The sequence below is a fragment of the Pteronotus mesoamericanus genome, unplaced genomic scaffold (genome assembly GCF_021234165.1).
Source record: "Pteronotus mesoamericanus isolate MK-2021 breed Mesoamerican mustached bat unplaced genomic scaffold, CSHL_Meso_final contig_269, whole genome shotgun sequence".
Classification (NCBI taxonomy): domain Eukaryota; kingdom Metazoa; phylum Chordata; class Mammalia; order Chiroptera; family Mormoopidae; genus Pteronotus; species Pteronotus mesoamericanus.
The window spans coordinates 3,208,198-3,230,324 of record NW_026555114.1 but is presented as its reverse complement, the minus strand read 5'-3'; the positions used below and the strand labels follow the sequence as shown (position 1 = coordinate 3,230,324).

Genomic DNA, 22,127 nt, shown 5'->3' with positions numbered 1-22,127 from the left:
GGAAGCAGTTGCCCCCTCATCCTCGCCAGGTGCCTTCATGTTTGCAGTCAAGTTGTGTGGTTCTCTTCATTTGCAGCGTAGCCGGTTAGACTCCCCAGTGGCAAGGTGGCTGGGAACCCACCCAGAGACCCGCACGCCCTCTAGCCCCCACCACGATCCTTGGGCATATGCAGTTTGCAGGGGCATGGGTACAAGTGGAAAGTCTCAGGGAAACACTTGGGAGCTATGTAGTGCCACCAGCACCAGGCAGCTTCCTCAGCTCCAGAATTTTCTATTTGGAGGGATATGGGGGGGGACAATGCCCCCCACACCACACCAAAACTACATTTGCATAACACTTAACACAGCATTGGGGAAATGTCACAAATGTCCACATCAAAGTCTGGAGCCACCGCTGTGCAAGCTGAGCAGCAAGGAAGGCTGCAGCCTCCTAGCCTGCCCTGGATCTGGGCACCCTAGAGCCTCTTAAGGCTGCCCAGCCCCCAGCAGCACCTGGGGAACCATGGCAGCCATGGCGACAGCCTGGGTGGGTCCAGAGAAGGGCCTAATCCATTTTCCATGGAGGCCCTAGGTCATGACCAGCGTCATCACCCTCCCCTGAGGACCCTGGGCTCAGAGCTGAGGCACCCACGCTGAGATGGAAGAGTCACTTCATCCTGATGGTGAGCCTGCCCACTCCCACCCTCCTCCGACCCAGGCCAGAGGCAGTACCTTTGTCAAGGACGGGCCCGAAGATGGCCAGGCTGTCGTCTATGGTGGTGCAATTCCAGCGGCGGCCCCGGAACTGGTGCTGGCACTCCTGGATGCCCAGCTTCACACCCTCGGCCACACTGGGCATGATTTCGATGTAATTGCGACAGAAGCGCAGTTGCTTGGGGACCAGGCCTGGGATGGAGCCGCAGAGCAGAGGCTGAGAGCCCAGGGACGTGTACTGCTGGCCCAGGGCCAGGGACCTGCGGGCACACAGAGGATAGTGGCACTGCAAGCACAAAGCACACAGCCCATCGTGGGCATCACTCCTTCCTCAGCGGCCCTCCTGGGTAGGTGCAGCAACAGAGGGCCCGTGCATCCAAACCCATGCCCAGAGAAACCCGGCGCCCGAAGGCTGCCCTCGGAGGCAGGGCTCGGATCCAGGCAAAGCCAGCCCTCCAACATGGACATACCCAGCTTGCAAGGGCGTGGAGACCAGCACCAGTTGGGCACCCTTGGGGACCATTGCAATACCATGAAAAGAAACCAGGACTGGAAAGGAGGTATTGGGTGCCCAGGTTCAAGTCCCTCCCAGGTTCTGGGCCAGTTTCCCTGATCAGCGCTGAAGGGTTTGGTCTGGGCAACCTCCCAGGGAGTCCAGGTTCTGGGGTCCAAATGAGAGTTTCAATGACCCATGGGAAGGATCTCAGACCTAATGGGATTAGGGCCCACAGCCCCATCTCAGAAGAAGCAGAGAAGCCTCAGTTCCCACAGGGAACTTGCACACAGCAATTCAGTTCCCCGCATAAAGTGATGGCAGATGCCTTTGGAAGAGGGTCCAGAAGACCCGGGGGCAGATCAGGAAACGCCATATAGCAGCTTCCTGGACTAGACTCAGTGATGAAGCAAACGCTTGCCCTTTAACAACTCTTACTATGTTGCTGGTGGTGGGCACTGCGGAGGGGCGTGGTGTGCATCCACCTTGGGCCAGCTCTGGGTTCAGTTGTCAGGGGGATAAGGCAGGCACCTCGTTTTTTTATTTGTTAATTTATTCTGGAGGCAAGGATTGGGAAATCAGATCTGGGAGTTTGGATGGTAACATTTATGAAATGTTTCCAGATCTTGAGCATCAAGCCCTTTTAAAGAGGAGGAAGGGTAACTGGCAGGCCTGGCTTGCTACTGAGAACGGCTATTCCTGAATTCCCCCGTGCCAGGCACTGGGCTGAGTCTTTTCCTTGGCTCTGCCTGACTCAATCCTTCAACTACCCTATGACACAGGACGTGTTCAGAAAGCTTAGCCTTGCAGGCTGAGAAACCAGCCCGGACCACAGAACTGGCAAGGAGTTGCTCACTGGACCCCATGCCTTCTGGCTCCAGTACTCCAGGGGCAAGCCAGCTGTGCTGCTCTCCCTCTGCGCGATGCCTGCCTGGGTCCTGAGGGGTGGGAGTGGCCGCAAGCCTGTCCAGTCTGCACCCTGGGCCCATCCATGCCTACGTGGGAGGGAGAGGGTCGGCCCAGAGGCCCCTGATGGGCACCTGGCACACAGCACTTGACAGGGCCCGGCAGGCTGCCCTCTCCTGCCCGGCCCTGTTTACAGTTACAAACAGGTTAGTGCGCTAACAATGACCATCAAGTCCCTGTTGCTTACTACATGCTGGGCTGGCTGCGACTGCTCGCATCATGTAATCCCCACAGCACATCTGTAAGATGGGAACTTCATTATCATCGTTACCGTCCCATTTTATAGATGAGGAAACTGAGGCCAGGGAGCTAAGTAACCTGCCCATCTGCAGGACTGCAAAGTGTCAGACTTGAGCCTCCCTCCCTGTTCAGGCTGCCTCTCCACGCGCTCTTAGCCAGCACGCCCAGCCTGTCCCAGCAGCCCTGTGCTGGCCCGGAGGGAGGCTGCGCCCGGGCTCAGTGCAGATGGCTCAGCATAGAGCTATCCTGGGAAGAAGGCTCAGGAGCAAGAGGACCTCCCCCGAACTCCCCGATTCAGGAAAAAAGCCCAGGCCTTTTCAGCTCCCTTCTCTGACGTTTAGGACCCAAAGCCCAATATGGGGACAGCTGGAGAGGGCAGCTGAGGCAGGATAGACACTGGCCACAGCTGTGTTTGGGCATAAGTGTGGAGCCATGGGGGACTCTCTAAAGGAATATGGCAGTGGCTGCCTGTCCCTCCCCACATCCTGGCCCGGGCCCCCACTACCCCAGAGCAGCATGTGGAGACCTGACCCCAAATACCCAGCCTCGGAGTCCCTCTCCTTGGGCCAGAGTACTGCCCAGTCTCCCACAAGTGCCTCGGTCCCTGCCCGTCCCTGGTTGTGCGGACCAGCCCTGCAGTGCCCGTGCTCTGCACGAGCCTGGCCCTCCCTTCTCCTCTGCACACTGTAACCCGGGCAGGCCTGTCCCAGGAGCGCCGCTGTCCCCGGGTGTGCATACGTGCGCCACGTCACTCCCCGCTCACCGGTCTGCTCACCAGCCAGGCCAGGTTCTCAAGGCTCCAGCCTCCCTTTACCCAGAGAGATGAACATGGGGCCCGAGGGCACTCAGGGATCCTCCCTTGCCTTCCATCACTTTCCTTCCTCCTCCCCTTCCTCCTCCCAGCCTTTGCCCTGCACCTCTTGCCACCTCTGCAGGCCTGGGTACCCTCAAGCTAAGTGGGAGGCTGAGCCCTGGGTCAGAATCAGGACCTATGAGAAGAGCCCTAAGAGAGGGCGAAGCAGAGACCTCCAGAGAGTGACTTGCCCAAGGCCATACCCCAGATGCACAGAGCCTGGTTAGCTGGCTGCCACTGCATGGGGGGCGGGGGCGGGGGGCGGGGGCGAGGGGTGGGTAAGCCCCTGCTGGCGCTTCATTTCCTGTTGGTGAGGCTGCTCCTCACCCCAAGCCTTCGAGGGGCTCTCTGCTTCCTAGTTTCACCAGCCCCCTCCCACAGGGCCCTCAGCAGCCTGCCCAGCTCAGCAGAACCGCAGGAGATGCCATGGTCCCCTCCCCTCCCCTGAGAGCCACAAGCCCTTGCTGGCTAAGTCCTTCCCACAACCGATGCAGATTTTCTCTTGTCCTCTGCAGTCACACTCAACACTAGCAATACGGACAGCAACCATTTATTTAGCACTTACATGCCAGGCACTTTGTACATATTATCTTGTTTAATCCTCCCCATAGTTCTGTGAGATGGTGCTATCATCCCATTTTCCAGATGAGGAAACAGGCACAGAGAAGCTGGGCGGCCTATGGAAGGAAGTTGTCAGAATTCTGACCCTGGGTTTGTCTGAGTCCACGTGCAATGTCCTCTGAGGATAACGCCAAGCCTCGGGATGAGGAGTTGTCTCCCTCATCTCACCAACCCTGCCTCCTCAGGCTGCCCACATCCAACCAACTGTGTAGCCAGGAGCCACGCTGCCTTGGCGCAAACCCAGCTCTGCCACTTCCTAATTGTTGAACTCTAGCAATTTACTTAACCTCTCTGTGCCTCAGTTTCTTCATTTGTAAAATTGACATAAAGGGAGGTATAAATGATATAAACCACTTGGCACATAGGAAGCACTCAGCAAATGGGGTTCGTTGTAGTTACCACGTGCTTAGGGACTGTCCCCAGCACTTTGTCCCCTGCCTGTCATCAACTCCATTCCTCCTGCCCTCCCATCCCTGACTTAATAGAACACGTCACACTTTTGAGCCAGTTCCCACCCATCACTCGGGGGGATGACTTGGAACAGAGCAAAGCTGGCCCCTTGCCTGGCACTTCTGTCCCAGCTGGGGCGACTACACGGACATGCATCTGGCTGGCTGTTAAAGGTGACCCAAAGGCAAAGACAAGGGCATAATGACGTTTCCATGAGGCCCCATTCAAGGGTTTTAGCTCAGATCTGGACATCCCGCCGGTAATTAGCAAGGACCTCTGCGGATGAAGGTTCAGCCCCACGGGCTGGTGTTGGGGCTAACGCGGCAGTGGCCATGGGATCGATTTCCCCAGGGGGCCCTCCCACAGCCGTGCCCTGCCACCTGACCACGAGCCAACTCCCCACACACCGCTCGCGTCTGAAGTCCTACCGCCGCCGCAGGCTCATGCGAATTTAACGCACAGCTCCTTGTCCCCATTACTGAAGTGAACGATCCTCTGGGGGAGGTCGCACAGTGAGCCACCTTCTCCTCAGTTCTTCGCACCGAAGTGTGAGTGGCTTTGATTAGATTTGTCCAGGCTGCCGAGGGGCTTGCAGCCGGCTCTTTCCCACCTCTGTGCCCTTGCCCGCGCTGAGCCCTCCGCCTGGGGTGCCTCTCCGTTGCTCCAGCCCCGGCAAACTTCTTGCCCACCCTTCAATGTCCAATTCCTGGGTTGCCTGCGTTCCAAAGACTTCCATGCGTGACCTAAGGCAACCCCTGCACGAAAGCAACCTCTCCTCCCTCTGGATTTTGCCTCTACCTTATTCAAACCTTCTTATCTCAAAGTGCTGAACTGATTTGTTTCCAATTCCATCTGGTTGTGCTAGTGTAAGTTTCCTGAAGCTCGAGGTTGTGTCTCCTTCCATTCTTCTTTAACACCCCGTTAACATGCACACCCACACACACATACACGCCCAACACATACACACACACAAGCACACAGAGAAACAGGAGCATATTTGGCCTACCAAAAGGCCAGGCAGGGGTTGGGTACATGCTGATTCTCAAAGGGAAGAAGGAAGGAACAGCCCTGATTGGTGTGGCTCAGTTGGTTGGGTGTCATCACACAGAGAGAAAGGTCCCCAGTTTGAGTCTTGGTCAGCGGCACATGCCTGGGTTGTGGGTTCAGACTCCAGTCAGGGCATGTACAAGCGGCACCTGATCAATGTTTTTCTCTCACATTGATGTTTTTTTCTCCCTCTCTTTCTCCCTCCCCTCTCCTCTCTCTAAATAAATAATTTTTTTTTTAAAGAATGAAGGGATAAGGCCTTCCCCAGAAGGCCCGTCTGCTCACCCCCCTCTCGCAGGCCTTCATCCCCACTCCCCAGCCCTCCAGGCCTCCGGAGGTTCCACCTACACACAGACCAAGGCTCCTGTTCCGCTGAGGAAGTTCCTACACTTAGGACCTCAGACGATGGCTAGGCTCCCAAGGGGGATAGGGACCCGCCTGGCACTGGCAGCTGGTGAGGGGGAGGGGGAAGGGCATTGCCAGGCCTTCCCAGCTGGGCAGGGGTTATTTATACCCAGCTCCTGGCCCTGCCCTGCCCAAGTGTCCTGCCACCTTCCCTGAAAGACAGCTCATCTCCACCCCAACCACCCACCATGCAGCTGGCTGAGGACAGACACGGGCAGTCGGGCGGATGGGCAGCAGGTGCCAGCAAGCAACAGGCTCCTCGTGAGACCTCCATGTTGACCTTTCAGGGCCAGATCTCCCCTCCAAACAGGCTGGACTTAAATACTGTGCACAGCCTCCTCAGAGCCCCCGCCAAGGTTATTCATCTTCAAGCAACACCTTCTGGTCCCCGAGGGCTGAAGGTGCGCCTGCGCTGAAGGTGCGCCTGCGTGGTGAGTGCAGAGCAGAGGCAAACCTTTTAACCCACCAGCCGAGCTGCCGAAGTAACTTACATACATAGCATATGGTGAGACACCAGCAAGTGCCCCGGCAGTGTGTCCTGTCCAGAGACGAGGGCATTGTTGAGCCACAGGATCTGTCACGCACCCCAAGGTGACCGGCCCCGCTGCTGGCTGACGGTGGGCTATGGGCTGCCGCGGCAGGGGCTGCACACTGTGCTGTCCCCACCATATTTCCCTAAAGGAACCATTCGGGTTAGAGTCCTGCAAACAATCAGGTAGCCTCCCATGCATCCAAATTTGTCCTTTTTTTTTTTTTTTTTACCTTGGATCCTCCCAACATTATAGGATTTCAGAGATTGGAGGGGACTCAGGAGTCATCTAGTGTAGGATGTTTCTTAATTGTTAGCCATTTATTCCAATTACACCACTTCCTCCCTTCTCTCCTACACATAAAACAGACAGAAAGAGGGGTCTATTCTTTAAAAAGCTAAACACAGAATTACCTTCTAACCCAGGAATTCTACTCTTAAGGAAAGGCCAGAGAGAATTGAAAGCAGGGACTCAGATACTTATACACCAGTGTTCACGGGAACATTATCACAATAGCCAAAAGGCAAAAAGCAATGCAAGTCTCCATCAACAGATAAATAAATGACAAATGCGGTATATCCATGCACTGGAGTATTATTCAACCATAAAAAGGAAATCAAGTTCTGACACAGGCTACAACATGGATAAACCTTGACAGCATTATGCTAAGTAAGCCAGTCACAAGAAGACAAATATTGTAGGATTCCACTTAAAATTCATAATGACAGAAAGTAGTTTAGAGATTACCAGAAGCTGAGGAAGGGGTAGAGAGTCATTAATTAATGAGTATAGAGTTTCTGTTTGGAATGATGAAAAGTTCTAGAAATAGATAGGGGTAATGATTGCACAACACTGCAAATGCACCCTTAAATATGGTTAAATGGGGGTGGGGACAAGGGCCTAGAGCGCCATCCCCCAACCTCACCCTCACCCTCATCTTTGGCCCACGCTGCAATCTGAGAGCCATGGGTCTGATTCTTTCTCTAGATGGGAAGACTGAGGCCCAGGGAAGATTTGTCGTCCCCACCCCTCCGGCCGCGCGCATGCGCACGCACCCACCCAAGCGCACGCACGCAGGCTCGCGCCGCGGGCTTTGGAACACCTCTCCCCGGGCTTGGGCTGAGCTCCAGGCCAAGCCTCCCCTAGTCATGTCTTTCTTGGAGGCGTGGTTTGCGTGTCCTCGCCTTTCCCCATGGCGAGTCCTACCCATCTCTGCTAGTCCCAGACAGCGCACCTGAAAATTCTGACCCAGAGAACTAGTGTCTCTTAAAATGTCTGCCATGGGAGCTGGGAAGGAAGAACAGAGGGAGGGAGAGAACTGGAAAGGGGGAAGGAATGTGAAACCACCTCCTTTTTGGTTATTCATCTTTCTCTTCTAGAGAGACCATGATGTTCTTCCCACCCTGGGTTCAAAGGGACCCCACTTTGGTCTAGGGCAAGGTGGAAACTTACAAAAGCGGAAGGAAAGGCTTGAAAAAACAGGCTGGAAGTAAAGAGCCAAGCATTGGCTTCCGAGCTTAAAGCTACTACCTTTCCATTTAGGTCAAGCAGCCACTCAGGGCCGGTGGATGTCATAAGGGGAACCTGACAAGTTCAGGGGCACGTGTCCAGTGGGGCAGGCCAGGGGTAGCTTCCAAAGAGCTGAAACCCAGAGTGTTGAGGCAGTCACGGCTCCTGACATGGGAGGCCACAGGTTTTGACCTGGGGCCACTAACCCTGGTGTCTCAGCAGGGTGCTTGTGATGAAGCAAGAGAGAAGGCGCCTAAGTCAAGATTCACAAGCTGCCTACCGCCTTTCCTTGCCAGTCCACTGGTCCTCACTGGAACACATGTAGGCCCCGTGGGTGCTAAGCACAGCTCTGTGACTTCCCAATCGAATCCTCCTGCACCCCTCTCAGTACAGGCCAAGGGTCGGGATTTGCTTCTGAGTCCAAAGGAGCTCATGTGGTCCCATGATCTATTGAGCAGGTCTTGATACCCTGGAAGATACCGTTCATCAAAGAAGCAGGGAGATCTCTGCGGACATTTCTCATCAGCCACTGATTCATTCACTCAGCAGGCATGGACGAGCCATCTGGCTCTCATTCGTCTGCAGCTGGGCTCCGGGCATCCTTGTTTATGTATGGGAAAGGAAAAGAGCGAAGGGGAGGGGAGGGAAGGCAGGAGAAGGGAAGGGAAGGAAGAGGTGCAAGGAGTCCACATGCTGAGCTGGTACCCAGAGTCTAGAGAAGAGTCAATGAAAAAGCAACTGTAAGAGCTTCTGAACCCAGGGCAGGTCAGGCCTCCTGCTGGACTTCCTGTCTTGATTCGGCCCCACAAGGGCAATACTTATGTGGAGTGAATGGAGGTGCCTCCTGCCCTTGGGAGAGCAGGTTAAAATCTTTCCTTGGTAAACAAACTCATTCCTTGCCCCTTCACTCAACACACATCTGAGTGATAGCTGAGGTGGGCAGAGTGCCAGGCCTGGGAACACGGAGATGGATTAGGCCATGCCCACGGGGCACCCAGGCCAGGAGGCCCTCTGTCAATAGCAGACCAACAAGCACTTTTCCTGCACCTACTAGGTCTGGGTGCCAATCATGCCATGAGTGAGGGACGGCGGATCCTGAGGCCCTTGAGATTTAAAGCCCAAATAAGCACCATGCCAGAGACACATGGTTAAAAACAAGAACACTCTGGAAGAGAAAGGCCAGAGGGTCTCAGCCAGTGGTGATCAAGAAGGAGCCATGGAGGAGCAGCCCTGAGTGGGTAAAGGATGGCTGGAAGGTGTCTGGGGCCCTTCGGGAGGAACTGGAGTGGCAGGGAACAGCCCCAGGCAAGAGCTAGGAGAGAGACCAGCAGCCAGGGACCATACAAACTAAGAGAGAAGGGGAAAGGGCCCTGAAAGCCAAGCTTTATTCCAGCGACCTGGGCGGCCATTGAAGGTTCCTAAGCTGGCTTTTGGAACATTAATTTGTTAGACAACATCTAACTGCAAAATGGGACCAGGGGGTGGGCACTAGAGACTGAAGGCTGGGAAAGCAGTCAGGAGGCCAGTGTGACAGTCTAGGCTAAGGAGTCTCAGGCCTGGCTGCCCATTGCAACCTCCCCGGGGACAGGGTTCACTGGCCTGGGGTGAGCCTGTTGGGTAGCTGGGCCAAGCACCACACATCTAAGTCTCAGACGGTGGCCTTGGGAGCAGCGAGGCAGCAGTGAGTAAGGATGAGAATCTATTGGCCGCATGGGAAATAAAAGGAATTAGGAGAGGATGACCAAGGGTGACCAGGAAGATGGAGATGACATCGACCAAGAAAGGGAACTTAAGAGGTGACACAGGTTTGGGAACAAAGAGGAGGAATTTCGCAGGGCCAGTGAGACCTCCATGTTCAAACTGTGCTGGAGGTGGAGAGCTGGAGCCCAAGAGAAAGACAGAGGCCAGAAGTTCAGATGTGGGAGCCTTTGTCCTGGATCCCAGAGTAGAATGACGTGGGGAAGCGTGGGACAATCGGGAGCCTCGTGCTGAAGCCACGTGCCCAGGGAGGGAGGCCAGCGGTGGCTTGAGGAGCGCAGGGCTCCCTGGGGAGGGAGGGCACCGGGATGGGGGCCAGGACCTCCCGCCCACAGGCGAGAACTTCGGGCGCAGAGGTGGGGTGAGGGGCGGGGGGCGGGGAGTTCTCCTGAAACCCTGCAGGAGGCAGGTTGGTCGGGCCTGGTTCTGCCAGCATTGGCATTAAGCGCCCAGGTTTGGCTCCTGCTTCCAGATATTCTTGATCAGGTCCCACAGAGGCATGTGGCCCACATACCTGGACAGAGTGAGTCACCTCACTCTGCCTTTCCTTGGCTCCACTTTTGTCCTCTCCCTCCTCTCTGCGTCCTGAACCTTTAGGCCACAGCCTTGTCCTCCTGTGCCCAGGGGTGGGACGTCCCAGCCTGGGCAGCCTCTCCCCACCCCAGGATCGGTAAAGGCCACTCTTACCTCTCGCCCTGGACCCAGGTCTGGGTCTCTCCCATTGGTTGGCTTGGCCAAAACCTGGGCCTTTGGACTTAGGTCACCCCTTCCTGGGTTTGTCGCCTGTACTGTGTGACCAAGATCCCCATGAGCGTGGCAGGAAAAGGAAAGTGGGGTTGAATGTGAGGGCAAAGGGTTATTATAGGACAGGGGTCCACAGCGCCATGGGTGAAAAAAACCACACATCCAAAAAAAGAAGAAACCAAAGTAAAAAGCCAGTCCCTCCCACTGGACAGCAGCCCCTGAGAACTGGCCATGCGCAGGGGGCGGGGGCCCATCTCCCTCTCCCTCTGTAAATTCTCCAACATAATTCACTGGCCCTATTGGCCAAGTGGCTGCTTCTGTGAGTGGCTTTGACAACTCCCCTCTGCTCCTCTTCCCCTGACTTCTGGAGGTTACCTTTCAGGGCCCCAGTGGGGCCCTGCGAGAAGGTGAATTAAGACCACCTGAGGGGCCCCAAGAGCAAGGTGTGGGTAGACTCTCAAAGCTGAAGGGGTCTGTCAAAGACTCAGTTCCCAGTCACGGGAGGGAGGCGAGGCGGTGGAAGGGCTGGCCCTGCGCTCCATCCTGGGGAGCCCTGTGGGATGATTCTTTGGGGAGGAGAAGGGAGGGGAGAGGAGGGGAGGGCGGGGCAGAGCCTCCCCTGGAATGTTACAGCTTCTGTTCTCCAAAGCAGCTCCCAGAGCGCCTGGCCTGCGGCTCCCCGCTGATCTGATAAGATGTGACAAGGCGGCCTGAAAAATGTTGAAACCTGTAAAATGTTTAAACCTGTTTTTGTTGTGTTGGGAGCATGAGGGTTTTTTCCCCCCTCAATTTCATAGGAAAGTAGAGTTGATCAGAGCGGAGCAGAGGAGGAGGGTGGGAGAGATGGGATTTTTCCCTTCAGCCAAATTGGGGTGGGGGGCGGGTGCAGAGCAGGATGGCCAGACCTGCGGAGGAGGGAGGGAGGAGAACTGGGAGGCAGAAAGAGGTGGGGTGGGGGGAGGCCTGGGAGAAGGGAGGGAAGGAGGGGGTTCTGTAGCTCTGGCCTGTCAGCAGCTCTAGCTAGGGTCCTCCTCAGCCTGTGTGCTCCCTCGGCACCCCAGAAGACACAGTGAGTTGTGGCTGTCCTCCTTCCAACAGGTACTGGCCCAGGAAAAGTCACCAGGAGGCACAAAAGGGCCTGAACCCTGGTGGGTGTCAAGAAGTAAACGGGGGGTAGGCCTGGGACCTCACTCCTGAGACACCCCCCCGCCACACTCCCTGCCAAAGGGTCTCCTGAGAGGCACCGAGAACACAGGTGGACAAATGTTTACAGGCAGAAACAGCTCCCAAGTGCACTTGCTTTGCAAAGCAGTTGAGATGTCACAGGTGAGCCCAAAAGATCGCACCATTTGTCAGTAGAGTCTTCCCCACTGAGCTAGAAGCTGTGGCCCAGCCTCTGTCTCAGACGCGTTAAGGGCTGTCGTGCTCTGTTTCACAGACGAGGCCACTGAGGCCCAAAGATGGTCAGTGACTGGCCTGAGATCACAACCGGCTTGAATGGCCATCAGTTTTGGGAGACTTTACCAAAATTCCCTCCAAATGGGTCCAGTCTTTCCAACGGAGGGATACCAAGCATCTAGAAGACATGATGGAGCCAGGTGTGTCTGGAGTGCCCCTGGGTACAAGGCAGATGCCTTTTAACAAAGTCCTGTTGAGTAAAAGTCCCTGCCTGACAAGCCACTCTTGCGGGTCTCTTGCTAGATGGAGGGGCCAGGCAGCATAAGAGTGCCTTCAAAAGCAGGGGTGTCCAACCTGCGGCCCGCAGGCCGCATGCAGCCCAGGATGGCTGCGAATGCGACTTGACAAAAAATTGTAAATTTACTTAAAATATTATGAGATTTTTGTGTGTGTGATTACATGTGGCAGTGCATGTAATGTGTGGCCCAAGACAACTCTTCTTCCAGTGTGGCCCAGAGACACCAAAAGGTTGGACACCCTTAAAGCATCCTGTAGACCCATCGAGCACCAAAGCTGGGTGGAAACCTGGGCATTAGCCAGGCTAGTTCCTCAGGGCCAACTGAAGCCCAGAGGAACGATGTGACTTGCCCAGACCTCTGACCCTCCAGCCACAATGCTGTGTCTCCCTTACACCATGCGGCTCCTTCTCAGAGCCTGCAGTCCGAGGGCTGGAGCTTCATTCAGTACACGTGTATTGCACACCGAGTGTGTATGAGACATGGCCTCCACCCACCTCAGGCCCCCCCCCCACTGCCCCATGCAGGACAGACACTCCCACAGGTGACTACCGTCAGTGGCAGAACATGAGAAATCCAATTTGGGGTGTAAACCATGAGAAATGGGACTGCTGAGGGGGGAGGGGCTGAAAAGAGCAAGGAAGACATCTATGAGGTGACATCTGAGCTGGGCCTTGGAGTTGAGTTCCGCTTAGACGTCTTTTACGCTGGAGCTCTGCCATTTGTTCCTCCGCTTCCCACTTCCCGAATCATATTCTAATTTAAACTTTTCCCAAACCAGGTCTGCATCTTTAGCTCATTTCAGCCTTATAACACTTCTCCCCATCCCAACTCCCCCAGCCCCTAAGTTCTATCAGACAGGGGTTAGTCTCCCATTTACAGATGAGGACACAAGATCTTTACAGGGTTCCGGTGCTTGTTCTGAGGAGCCGAGTCTGCTGCGTTCCTACCCTGCTTTACCCTCCAAGCCCAGTTCTGGTAAAAGATAAGACACAGCTTGCCCAGCATTCTTGTTTGCTTTGGACTCCTATTCCTCCATCAAGGCCGAGCTTCAAAATCCCCTCTCATTGCGTCCAGTTTAATCTGCATTTCCCAGTGCTTACGTGTACCTCAGCAGTAACCTTAAACACGTTCAATGGAATTGTCCATTTACTCTCTGCCCACTAAACTTGAATTTTTTGGAGAAGAATGACTTCATTCACTTTTGTATGCGGAGCAGAGTGCCTGGTCCACCAACGGAGTCAGCATTCTTGCTCCTCTCGTCACACAGGACAGCTCCACCTGTTACCCCAGCCGTTCTTCCTACTCCCTCCCCAGAGACCCCACAGGCCGCGACGAGGACAGGCTAAGGGCAGGCGATGGCCCCGCTAGTTCCCTGGGCCTTGTTTCACAGCTGCTGCTTCCACAGCCTGGAAGTCCTTTGTTTGACTCTCAGGAAGGAGCCCAGGAGGGCAGCTTTGCTGGGGATTCGCTCTCTGAAAAGCCAGAGCCAAGTGAGTGTCTTCGCTCAACAAACGTTTACACTAGGCCAGGCCCTGTGCTGGGTGCTGTGAGCCCAGACATGTCTGTGGGGCCTTCCTGGCCTTGCAAGAACAGCCAGCTCAGCCTGCAGGCTGCTCCCAGTCACCCATCCTTGTCCCCTACTGGGGCCCAGATGCCCACCCACCCTGCCTCACAGCCAGGCAGCACTGGCCACCCACCCTGGTGAGGGCTGGGACTCAAGGACTTCCCCTACCTCCACTGCCCCACCCACCTCCTTGCACCATGGACCAAGTCATGCCTTTACCAGCTGCTGCCAGCGTCAGGGATGCAGGCTGTGACATTAAGGCACTCAGATCACTTAGGCTGATTTTGAAAAAAACAGGCATCTGGTCTCCAAAAGTCAGCCCTGCTGAGTCAGACTCTGGAGAAGAGACCAGGAAACTGGACCATTAAAAACCTCCTCCAGCGTGTGACAGTAGCACAGTGTAAGATGATGCAATACACAGCACCCAGCATCCTCAGGTAATTCTCTGGCCAAAGATGTTTAACCTGAATCTCACCAAGCTCTTAGGAGTAACTTTCGGGTGTCAGGAAACGATGAGGGGTAGAAGAACAACCCAAATGACACTGTGGGGAAGCAACCAGACAAATCCGGAATGTGAGTCAGTCCTCAAGGCTACGGACCTGACTCTCCAAAAAAATCAGTGTCATTTTTTAAAAAGTGTGTGTGTGTGTGTGTGTGTGTGTGTGTGTGTGTTGGGGAGAGGAGGGATGTTTTAGATTAAACTAAACTTGAGACATAACAATTTAAAAAAATGGAATCTAGTTTGAAAATCCAAGCCACGAAGGCATTTTGAAGGATAACTGGGGAAATCGCAATCATTAGGAATCATTAATAATATTGTTAAGTGTGATGATGAAATGTGGTCATAGGGGTCATCCTTCGATTTTGGAAATGCAGGGGCAAAGAGTCATGATGGTCATAACCTACTTTGAAATGACTCAGCAGAAACAAAACAAAGTGTGTGTGTGTGTGTGTGTGTGTGTGTGTGTGTGTGTGTGTGTGTGTGTGTGTTGGGGGAACGGAGGGGGGAGAGGAGAGGAATATTGTAAAATGCCAAAACAGCTGAACTAGGAGAAAGGTATACTGTATATATAGTCGTGCTATTTTTTGTTGTTCTGATTAACGATTTTCATAAAACTTTGTAGGAACAATAACACCCAAACTCCAACCAACTCGTGGGGACTTCTGGCGGACACGGGCGCGAGCGCGGACCGCGGCCGAGTCTCCGGACCTGCCCCGCGGCAGGTGCGCGGGGGCCGGGCGGGGCCGCGGGCCGGGGGAGGCGCGTCGCGGCGCCGCAGCCGGGCGCTCAGGGCGACGTGCTCGCCGCCTTCGCAGGTGGGTATTTCCCCGCATTCCCGGGAGCGCTTCCTCGCGCCGCGTCCCCCCACGGCGCTGAGCACGCGCAGGTGAGCGCAGCCCTGCCCGGCACCTGGACTTCCCCCGCTCGGCTTAGGGAGGCTCCCCGCAAGTTCAAAGCGGCGGCTGCCTCTCCGGGCCCCCCTCCCCATCCGCAGGCGAGGCAGCCGGAGCGAGCCTCAACACCTTCCTTTGCGCCCCTCCAAATTCGTCAGGCCCGCGTCCTGCCTGCTGCCAGTTCCTCCTCTGCAGGGTCGCTGCCTTCACTCCCCCGTCCTTTCTTCTCAAGGGCTCATTACCAGAGGCGCCTGGGTTTTGCAAGCGTATTTACTCAGTACCTATTAGGAGCTGTATTCCGGGTCCATGCAGGACCTCATTAAATGCTCCAGCACTCAAACGGGAGGGTCGCTCAGTGGTTCCCAACCCTGGCTGCACGACAAATGGCCCCCCACTTGTGGGGGGACTTAAAATTACGGATGCCTGGGCCCCACCCCCAGGGAAGCGGGTTTCATTGGTCGGGGTGCTCCCTGGTCTCTGCGACACCCTCCTTTCGCCATTTTAATGGAGGTAAGGTGGAGAAGCCCTGTCCTAGGTCACAGGCAAAGCGCACAACCTGCCATGGTCACGCGGTGGCATGGGGACAGCAGGGCTTCCTCAGCCCTCTCCTGGTCAGCTGTCTGCGGGGGAGGACGGTGGGGGCGCCACCTCTCGCTCAAAGCATCAGTGCCTCCTTTCCAACCAAGGTTTTGTCCACTTCCTCTCACGCAGGAGCCCACTCCTTCATCGTGTCTCTCCCGGCCTCTCAACAAGTCTCCATCTTTACAGGAACGGAGGCGAAGCGTTTTTTGACCCAGTCAGTGTTTGGGCATGCCCCGCCATTGCATGCGCGCAGGTCTAAATCACACGCCAGCCCGCCACTGCGCTCAGGTTTTCTGTGCGTTACAAAACACAAGCTAACATCCATTGGAGAAGACAAGATAAAAAGTCTATTTCAAAAGGAATCATTTCCTGGGGGAACCCATGCCCCAGCCTTCCACCCTCGTATCCTCTGGTTTTATAAACTGCCCTTATTTCCCTTCTTCCTGACTCCCAGTTCACTTTGCTTAGCCCGGCCAGTATGTCTGGAAGTAGAAATTTGCTCTGCAGAGGCGTAGGCCACCAACGAACCCTCTTGGGATTCAAGGTACCAAGGCCTCTCTCCAACTGGAGGTGCTCATCTTTCTCAGTTCTTGCCCTCAGCTGTGTGTGTGTGTGTGTGTGTGTGTGTGTGTAAGACTCCGAGTTCCTCACTCATCTCTCAGTGGAAATACTTTCTCTCCACAAGTCCATGGTGGAGCCCTCCTGCCCACTCGCCTCCTCTTGGTCTGTCCGCACTCCCTGCTCGCACCAGCCCCCACCGCCGTGCGCAGCACCCTGTCCTCCCCACCCAGGCCAGGCTGGTCCCCCACAAGTGCAGCCACAGGGAATGTCTCTATTTTTCAATCCTGTGTTCTAGTCCCGTCCATTACAGAAGTAGAAAGGAATCTCTTCCAGAGGAAACACACTTTGGACAGAAAGTGTAAAATTATCTCCCTCTCTCTCTCTCTCTGTGTCTCTCTCTTTCTCACACACACACACACACACACACACACACAGAGCAAATATTTAAAAGGAATTTTAATAGTCAATTTCTCTACAAAAAGGATGTGCATTCAACACGAGAGGCAAAGTACCAAAGTGGATTAGCTCCAGGTGAAGTTCCCTCAGGAATCACCCCGGCCTAAGAGAAGGCCAGCGTCACCACAGACAGGAGGAGGTGCCCACCAGACACCGGGGAGATGAGGTAATGGGGACACTCAGAGCTGTAAATGAGCTAAAGGGGAGTGCTTTTATGGGTGCACACCCAGTGGTGAATAATACAATGTGGGGCGTATTTATTTGGGTAGAGAGTGGTTAGTAAGGTTATGAGGAAATAATTTCTGAACTCTGCTATAAGTAAGGTGGTGAGGGAACCAATTTACAGGGGCACTCGGAATGGTTATTATTATTAATAATAATAGCTAACATTTACTGAGCCCTGACTAGTGCCAGGAGCCATGTAAAGTCCTTTACATAGAACATATCTTCTAATTTGCCGGAGAACCCTGTGAGGTTATCATTATCCCCATTTGACAGGTGATGACATGGGTTCAGAGAGGCTAAGTAACTGGTCTGGGGTCACACAGCCAGGAAATGGTGGCGCCAAGGCGGCTAATAAAGCACCGAGGGGAGGCCAGTGAGGAGCAGGCTGATGAAGGGCTGAGGGGGGCGGGGAGGGACGCTCAGGTCTGTCCTGTTCCCCGGCGGCTCTCTGGGTTTACAGTCCCGTAAACTCCAACGCTAGGGCCCCGGCCTAGTGATCTTTTTTCTTTTGAATGTTGTTATGGGCCGTCCCCACCTGAGGTTTATTTCCCTGTATCTCAGATAAGGCCAGACCCACACTCAAGTCATCCCCACGGGGTGGCGGGGAGGAAACCTCTGTCCGGGGCCTGGAGGGGTTGTGTGTGAGACAGGACTTTGGCTTCAGGATCTCTTCCTGGAAGCCCAGCCCAACAGATGTGGACAGATGTGGGATTGCGGTTCCCAAGAGAGGTCAAGGTAAATGCCACGTGTTCCAGCACCTTCCAGTACGCAAAGCATTTCCCCACTTAGCATCTTGGCTAACCCTCTCCACAGCCCCAAGAGGTAGATAGTGTCTCTTTACCCATGAGGAAACTGAGGCTCAGACAGAGGACCATAAGCCAGTAAATGAGGGTGGGGTTTGACCCCTGTTCCCAAATCCCTGCTATTGTTATTTTGTTCTCTGTCTAGATCCTGCCCTCTGGTGACAAGCAGTTCATTCCAGCAGAATGCACTTATTAAGCACCCACTGTGTGCTCTGCACTGAGTGGGCACCTAGTGGAGGGTACAATCCAATGAGCAGGCCACAGGCACAGGAACAAATGACGAGAGCGGGAAACCAGCCAGCTCCCAGGCTGTCCTGGTGGCAACAGGGAGACCAAGTGAAGGAGGACAGAGAGTGGGATGGGGAACAGATAATTCGTAAGACATCAGTGGTGGATTTTTGTGCCCTGAGAGAAAAGGGAGAGGCAAGGCAGTTTGGGGACATCGATGTGACACAACCAAAATTCAAGGAGCAAAGGAGGAAGGAAGCCAGGGCCCAAGCTCCCAGCTGATGAGTTTAAATCCCACGTGCAGTGACCTGGGCGATTTAACTCCACCCTTGGCCTGAAAGATGCGCAGGTCCTACGCAGGGCTGCTGCCCCTGGACTGGAGCCTGTCAGGGCTAGAAGGAACGCTGGAGTCACCTGGCCCTAAATAAAGGCCCACGGGAGGCCCTAGGACCCAGTGTTCGCACCCACTGGCTCTGTCCGCAGCCCCAGTTTGGGAGTGCCGTTGGGATCCCGTGGGGCTGAGGAGCCACAGACCTCGGCCAGCTGTGACGAGGGGTTCTGCCAAGTCTTTATGGAATTCAGATCCTCCTTTGTTCACAGAACACGCTGTACCGCCGTGGAGGAGATAAAAATCTAAAATTCAGCACCTCACCAGATTCTCACACTAGTCAAGCTTTCAACAGAGCAGTCTATGAATTCCTGGGGATTCTCTCCCCCTTCCCTCCCCTCCTCTCACTCCCGTTGCCAGATCCACCTGCTGCTTCCACTCCTGGGTGCGTCGCCTTGTGACACCTGGTGGGAAACCTCACCTGCGTACCTACTCTGTCCCTCTGAGCCACCACTTGACTCGTGTCTGCCCTCAGGTGCTGAGGGTGTGGCTGCTCCTCTGCCCAGAGTGAAGCCCCTCACCTTCTCTGCTCCAAGAAAAACAGCCCTTTTACCCTCATGTCACCACATCCGGCCCCTCTCCCAAGACTCCCACATCTCTGCTATGTGGCCAGACTGGGGATGGTGCTAGAATAAAGCCCTGGCCAGTATGGAAAGGAGAGAACACTGGACCCTGTGACTTCTGGGGTCCTCCCAAGTGGGGAAGAATGGGGCCAGTCTGCGGGGTCCGAGAAGGCCGGCCGGCCCATTGGGAAGGGATCCCAGCATGCTCACCTCAGAGGTCAGGGAGGGCCCCCCAGTTCTGAAACCGTTATAACCACCCCTAATCCGTGGCTGCTAATCCTCAGAAAGTTTTCTGTCTTTGGCCTGGATAACCTGCCTGGGTAAAAGCGACCACAGGTGTCCTGCCTGCAAGCATTGCCCAGGCACAGACAGGAGGGCCTGGGCAAGGTGCCGGGGACAGTGATCCCAAGCCGAATGCCAGGCCAGGGTCTCCCAGCCCGCCCTGCAGCCCTGCGCATTCACCGTGTATCCTAAAGGGAGTCCTGCCTCATCTATCTTATTGGTCTACCAAGAAGGTTCTGGCAACCCTAAGCCTCTCAAATAATTTGTTCTCACCTGCTAATATACTCTCTCTCTAATGCACACACATGTACATACAACCCAGTCATGCAGTGCCATGGATTTCCATGTTTTAGGGAAGGCTAGAGGATTTAAAACATGCACATACACACAAAAAACTGAATTGGTTCTCAGCAGAGTAATGACAGGTGAAAAGAAAGAGAGGAGCCAGCCAGCTCCCGAGCGGTAAGCAGCACCGTCGACGCCCCCTGGCCGGGACCGGCTGGCCTGGCGGACCCGGGCCCTGGCCCTGTTGCTGCTGCCCACTACCGCGTGCCTCTGGGAAGCCTCAGCTTCCTCATGGGAAAAATGGAAACCGCCCGCTTCAAAGAGGCTGGGGAGAGGAGTCCTTGAAGTAATGCAGGTGAAGCTCTTACCACAGTTCCTGGCACAATAAATGGTGGTTGCTATTGTTGGAAGTGCTAACTCAGGCCAATGCCATTCTCGGTGCCGGGCGCTGTTTCGGGTGCTTTCCGCATATTAACTCATTTAATCCTCCCAACAACCCTGTAACGGAGATACTGTTATCATCACCCCCTTCTCACAGGGAAAGCGAAGTGCAGAGATGAAGTAACTGGCCTGAGGGTACCCTGGTAGTTAGAGGCACATCCAGTCTGGCTCCAGAGCCTGCGGGCTTCGCCACGGGGCTCAGCCCTCCCTCTGGAGGGGCTCGGAGGAGCAGTCCATCATTCAGCCGCTGGGGACCGAGCACAGGGAGGTGAGTGTGACATGGTCCCTGTCCTTCAGGGGCTCCCCGTCTCACAGGGAGACAGATGCCAAGAAAGAAAAGTACAGGAGGCCTCCTGTGGAAGAGCCATTCATTCTACCAGGGGTGATGGGGGCAGGCTTTGTGGAAATACTGTAGACAGGGTCTGACGCTGGCCAGACAGATGTGAGTCCCCAGGGTACAAAGGCCAGCTGGCCTGGTTCCTGACCGCCTCACAGCCGAGGAGGTTCAGCTGGGTGGCTGACTCATTGGCTGATTGCTTTATTCATTCATTCATTTGTGCATTCAATCGTTCGTTCAACTCAGCTGCTGTGGAATGGGGGCTGTGGGCCGAGCTAGTTCACATGGGATGATTTAAAAGTGAGAGGAATCTCAGCCAGATTGTTGAGAAGAGCAAGACCACAGGACACCTGACACATGAGAAGGGCAGGAGACTCTTCTAGTTCACATTTTCCAAATGGATAATAGTTGCTAACTGAGGGGGAAATGGGCTCTGAGGTTAATTACTTTGAAACCAATGAAAACAGAGGTCAACCCTGCAGGGCCTCTCTGTTGCTAATATGCTAATGAGATGCTAATATGCTAATAAGCACCATTAACGCCAAGAGGCTAGAAGTAGCAGGTGGCACTTCCCAAACTTATTTGACCCTAGGAGCCCTTCTCAGCAGGCTTGCATGGGACTGGTGTAAGAAGGCCACACTGTGGTGTCCCGCTCCAGCCCAAAAGGTGTACAGAGGGCTGAGAGGGGAGGTCAGGCTGGCCGACTCCCAGGAGGGTGGCAGCTCTGAGCCGGATTTGGAGAGATCCCGGCAGGGTCATGGCAACTGGAGGGGTGACAGGAAAGAGTCTTTCCGTAGGGAAAACCATTTTATAATGGAGGCCCCAGGACGTAGAGTTTTGCCACGGGCAGGAAGGGAGGTGAGCACAGAGGCTGCAGCAGGAGGTGGCTGCCACACCGCTTTCTGCTGCGTGCGAAGGGGGGCTCAGCGACTTTCTCCCAGAGGGAAGGAGTCTCGTGTTTGGATAAAGATTTAAAGTAAGGACTCGCCTTCTGGTCATCCCTGAAGTGGCACCTGAGAAATGTTAGTTTAACTCAGGCAGGGTGGCCCACTGGGACGTAGGGCAGGGACCAGGCCAAGAGGGAAATGCGCCCTGGTTCTGGTGGGATGGGCCCCTCCCAGAAGAAGTGGCACCATTTCTGGATAGCGGGCAAGGCGCTGACGGCCCACGAGGGCGCCTCTGAGGAGCAGGAAGGGAAGAGGCGGCGAAGGGGGAGAGAGTCAGGGGAGACCAGTCTGGAGCTCCGTTAGCTAACTCTGCCTGTCACTGTAGCCCGCGATGCCTCTGGCCCTTAGGCAGACAACATGAGGAGCTTGAGGGACTGAAAGCTGAAGTCGGGGAGGGTTTCCACCAGAGACACCAGCCACGGGCCACATGTTCTTCCAAACACACGTGTTGACGTGGACACTGGATCCCAGTCCTGCCCCTGCTGCTTTCAGCCCTGAGACCTTAAGGCGGTTCCACCTCTGCCAACAAAGACCGCAGGCCACACAGATGGCGGCCAGACGGACAACGATGAAGTCACTTGATTCCAAGTGTCAGAGCAAAGAAGAGAGTGCAAATGGGCAGAGGCTCTTTGGAAAACAGTTTGGCACCAACTTGCAAAAGAGGAGATTCACATACCCTGCAACCCAAAGTTCCATTCCTGGTAGGTAACCCGTAAGGAGGCTCCCTCATGGGCACCTCAAGACACTCGTTCACTGACAGGAGAAGGAACAGACAAACGGTGGTGTGTTTAGGTGATGGACTATTATACAGCTGTGAAAAAGGACCTCCAGTAATGCCCAGTAACATAGTCTGAAATTTAGAAATGTAATGCGAAGAGAGAAAAGCAAATTACGGAAGACTACATATAGTATAAACCAATTATATGATGTTTAAAAATAAGCAAAATGAAACCTATACTGTATAGGTATTCTTAGCTGGGATAAACTGTTCTTTTAAAGTAATGGCACAAACAGGCAAAATTCAGAATGTGGTCATGTCTGGAGGGAGATGGGGGCTGGGATGG

At 54.7% G+C, this 22,127-nt stretch overlaps 1 protein-coding gene across 1 annotated transcript in view; it reads right to left on the bottom strand.

Annotated features, from left to right (window-relative positions):
- Positions 1–22,127, bottom strand: part of WNT3 (Wnt family member 3) — a 41,662-nt gene that overhangs the window by 4,381 nt on the left and 15,154 nt on the right. Inside the window, exon 2 of the mRNA XM_054574817.1 lies at positions 712–953. Coding sequence (XP_054430792.1) covers positions 712–953 — 242 coding nt within the window. The remainder of the gene's footprint in view (positions 1–711; positions 954–22,127) is intronic.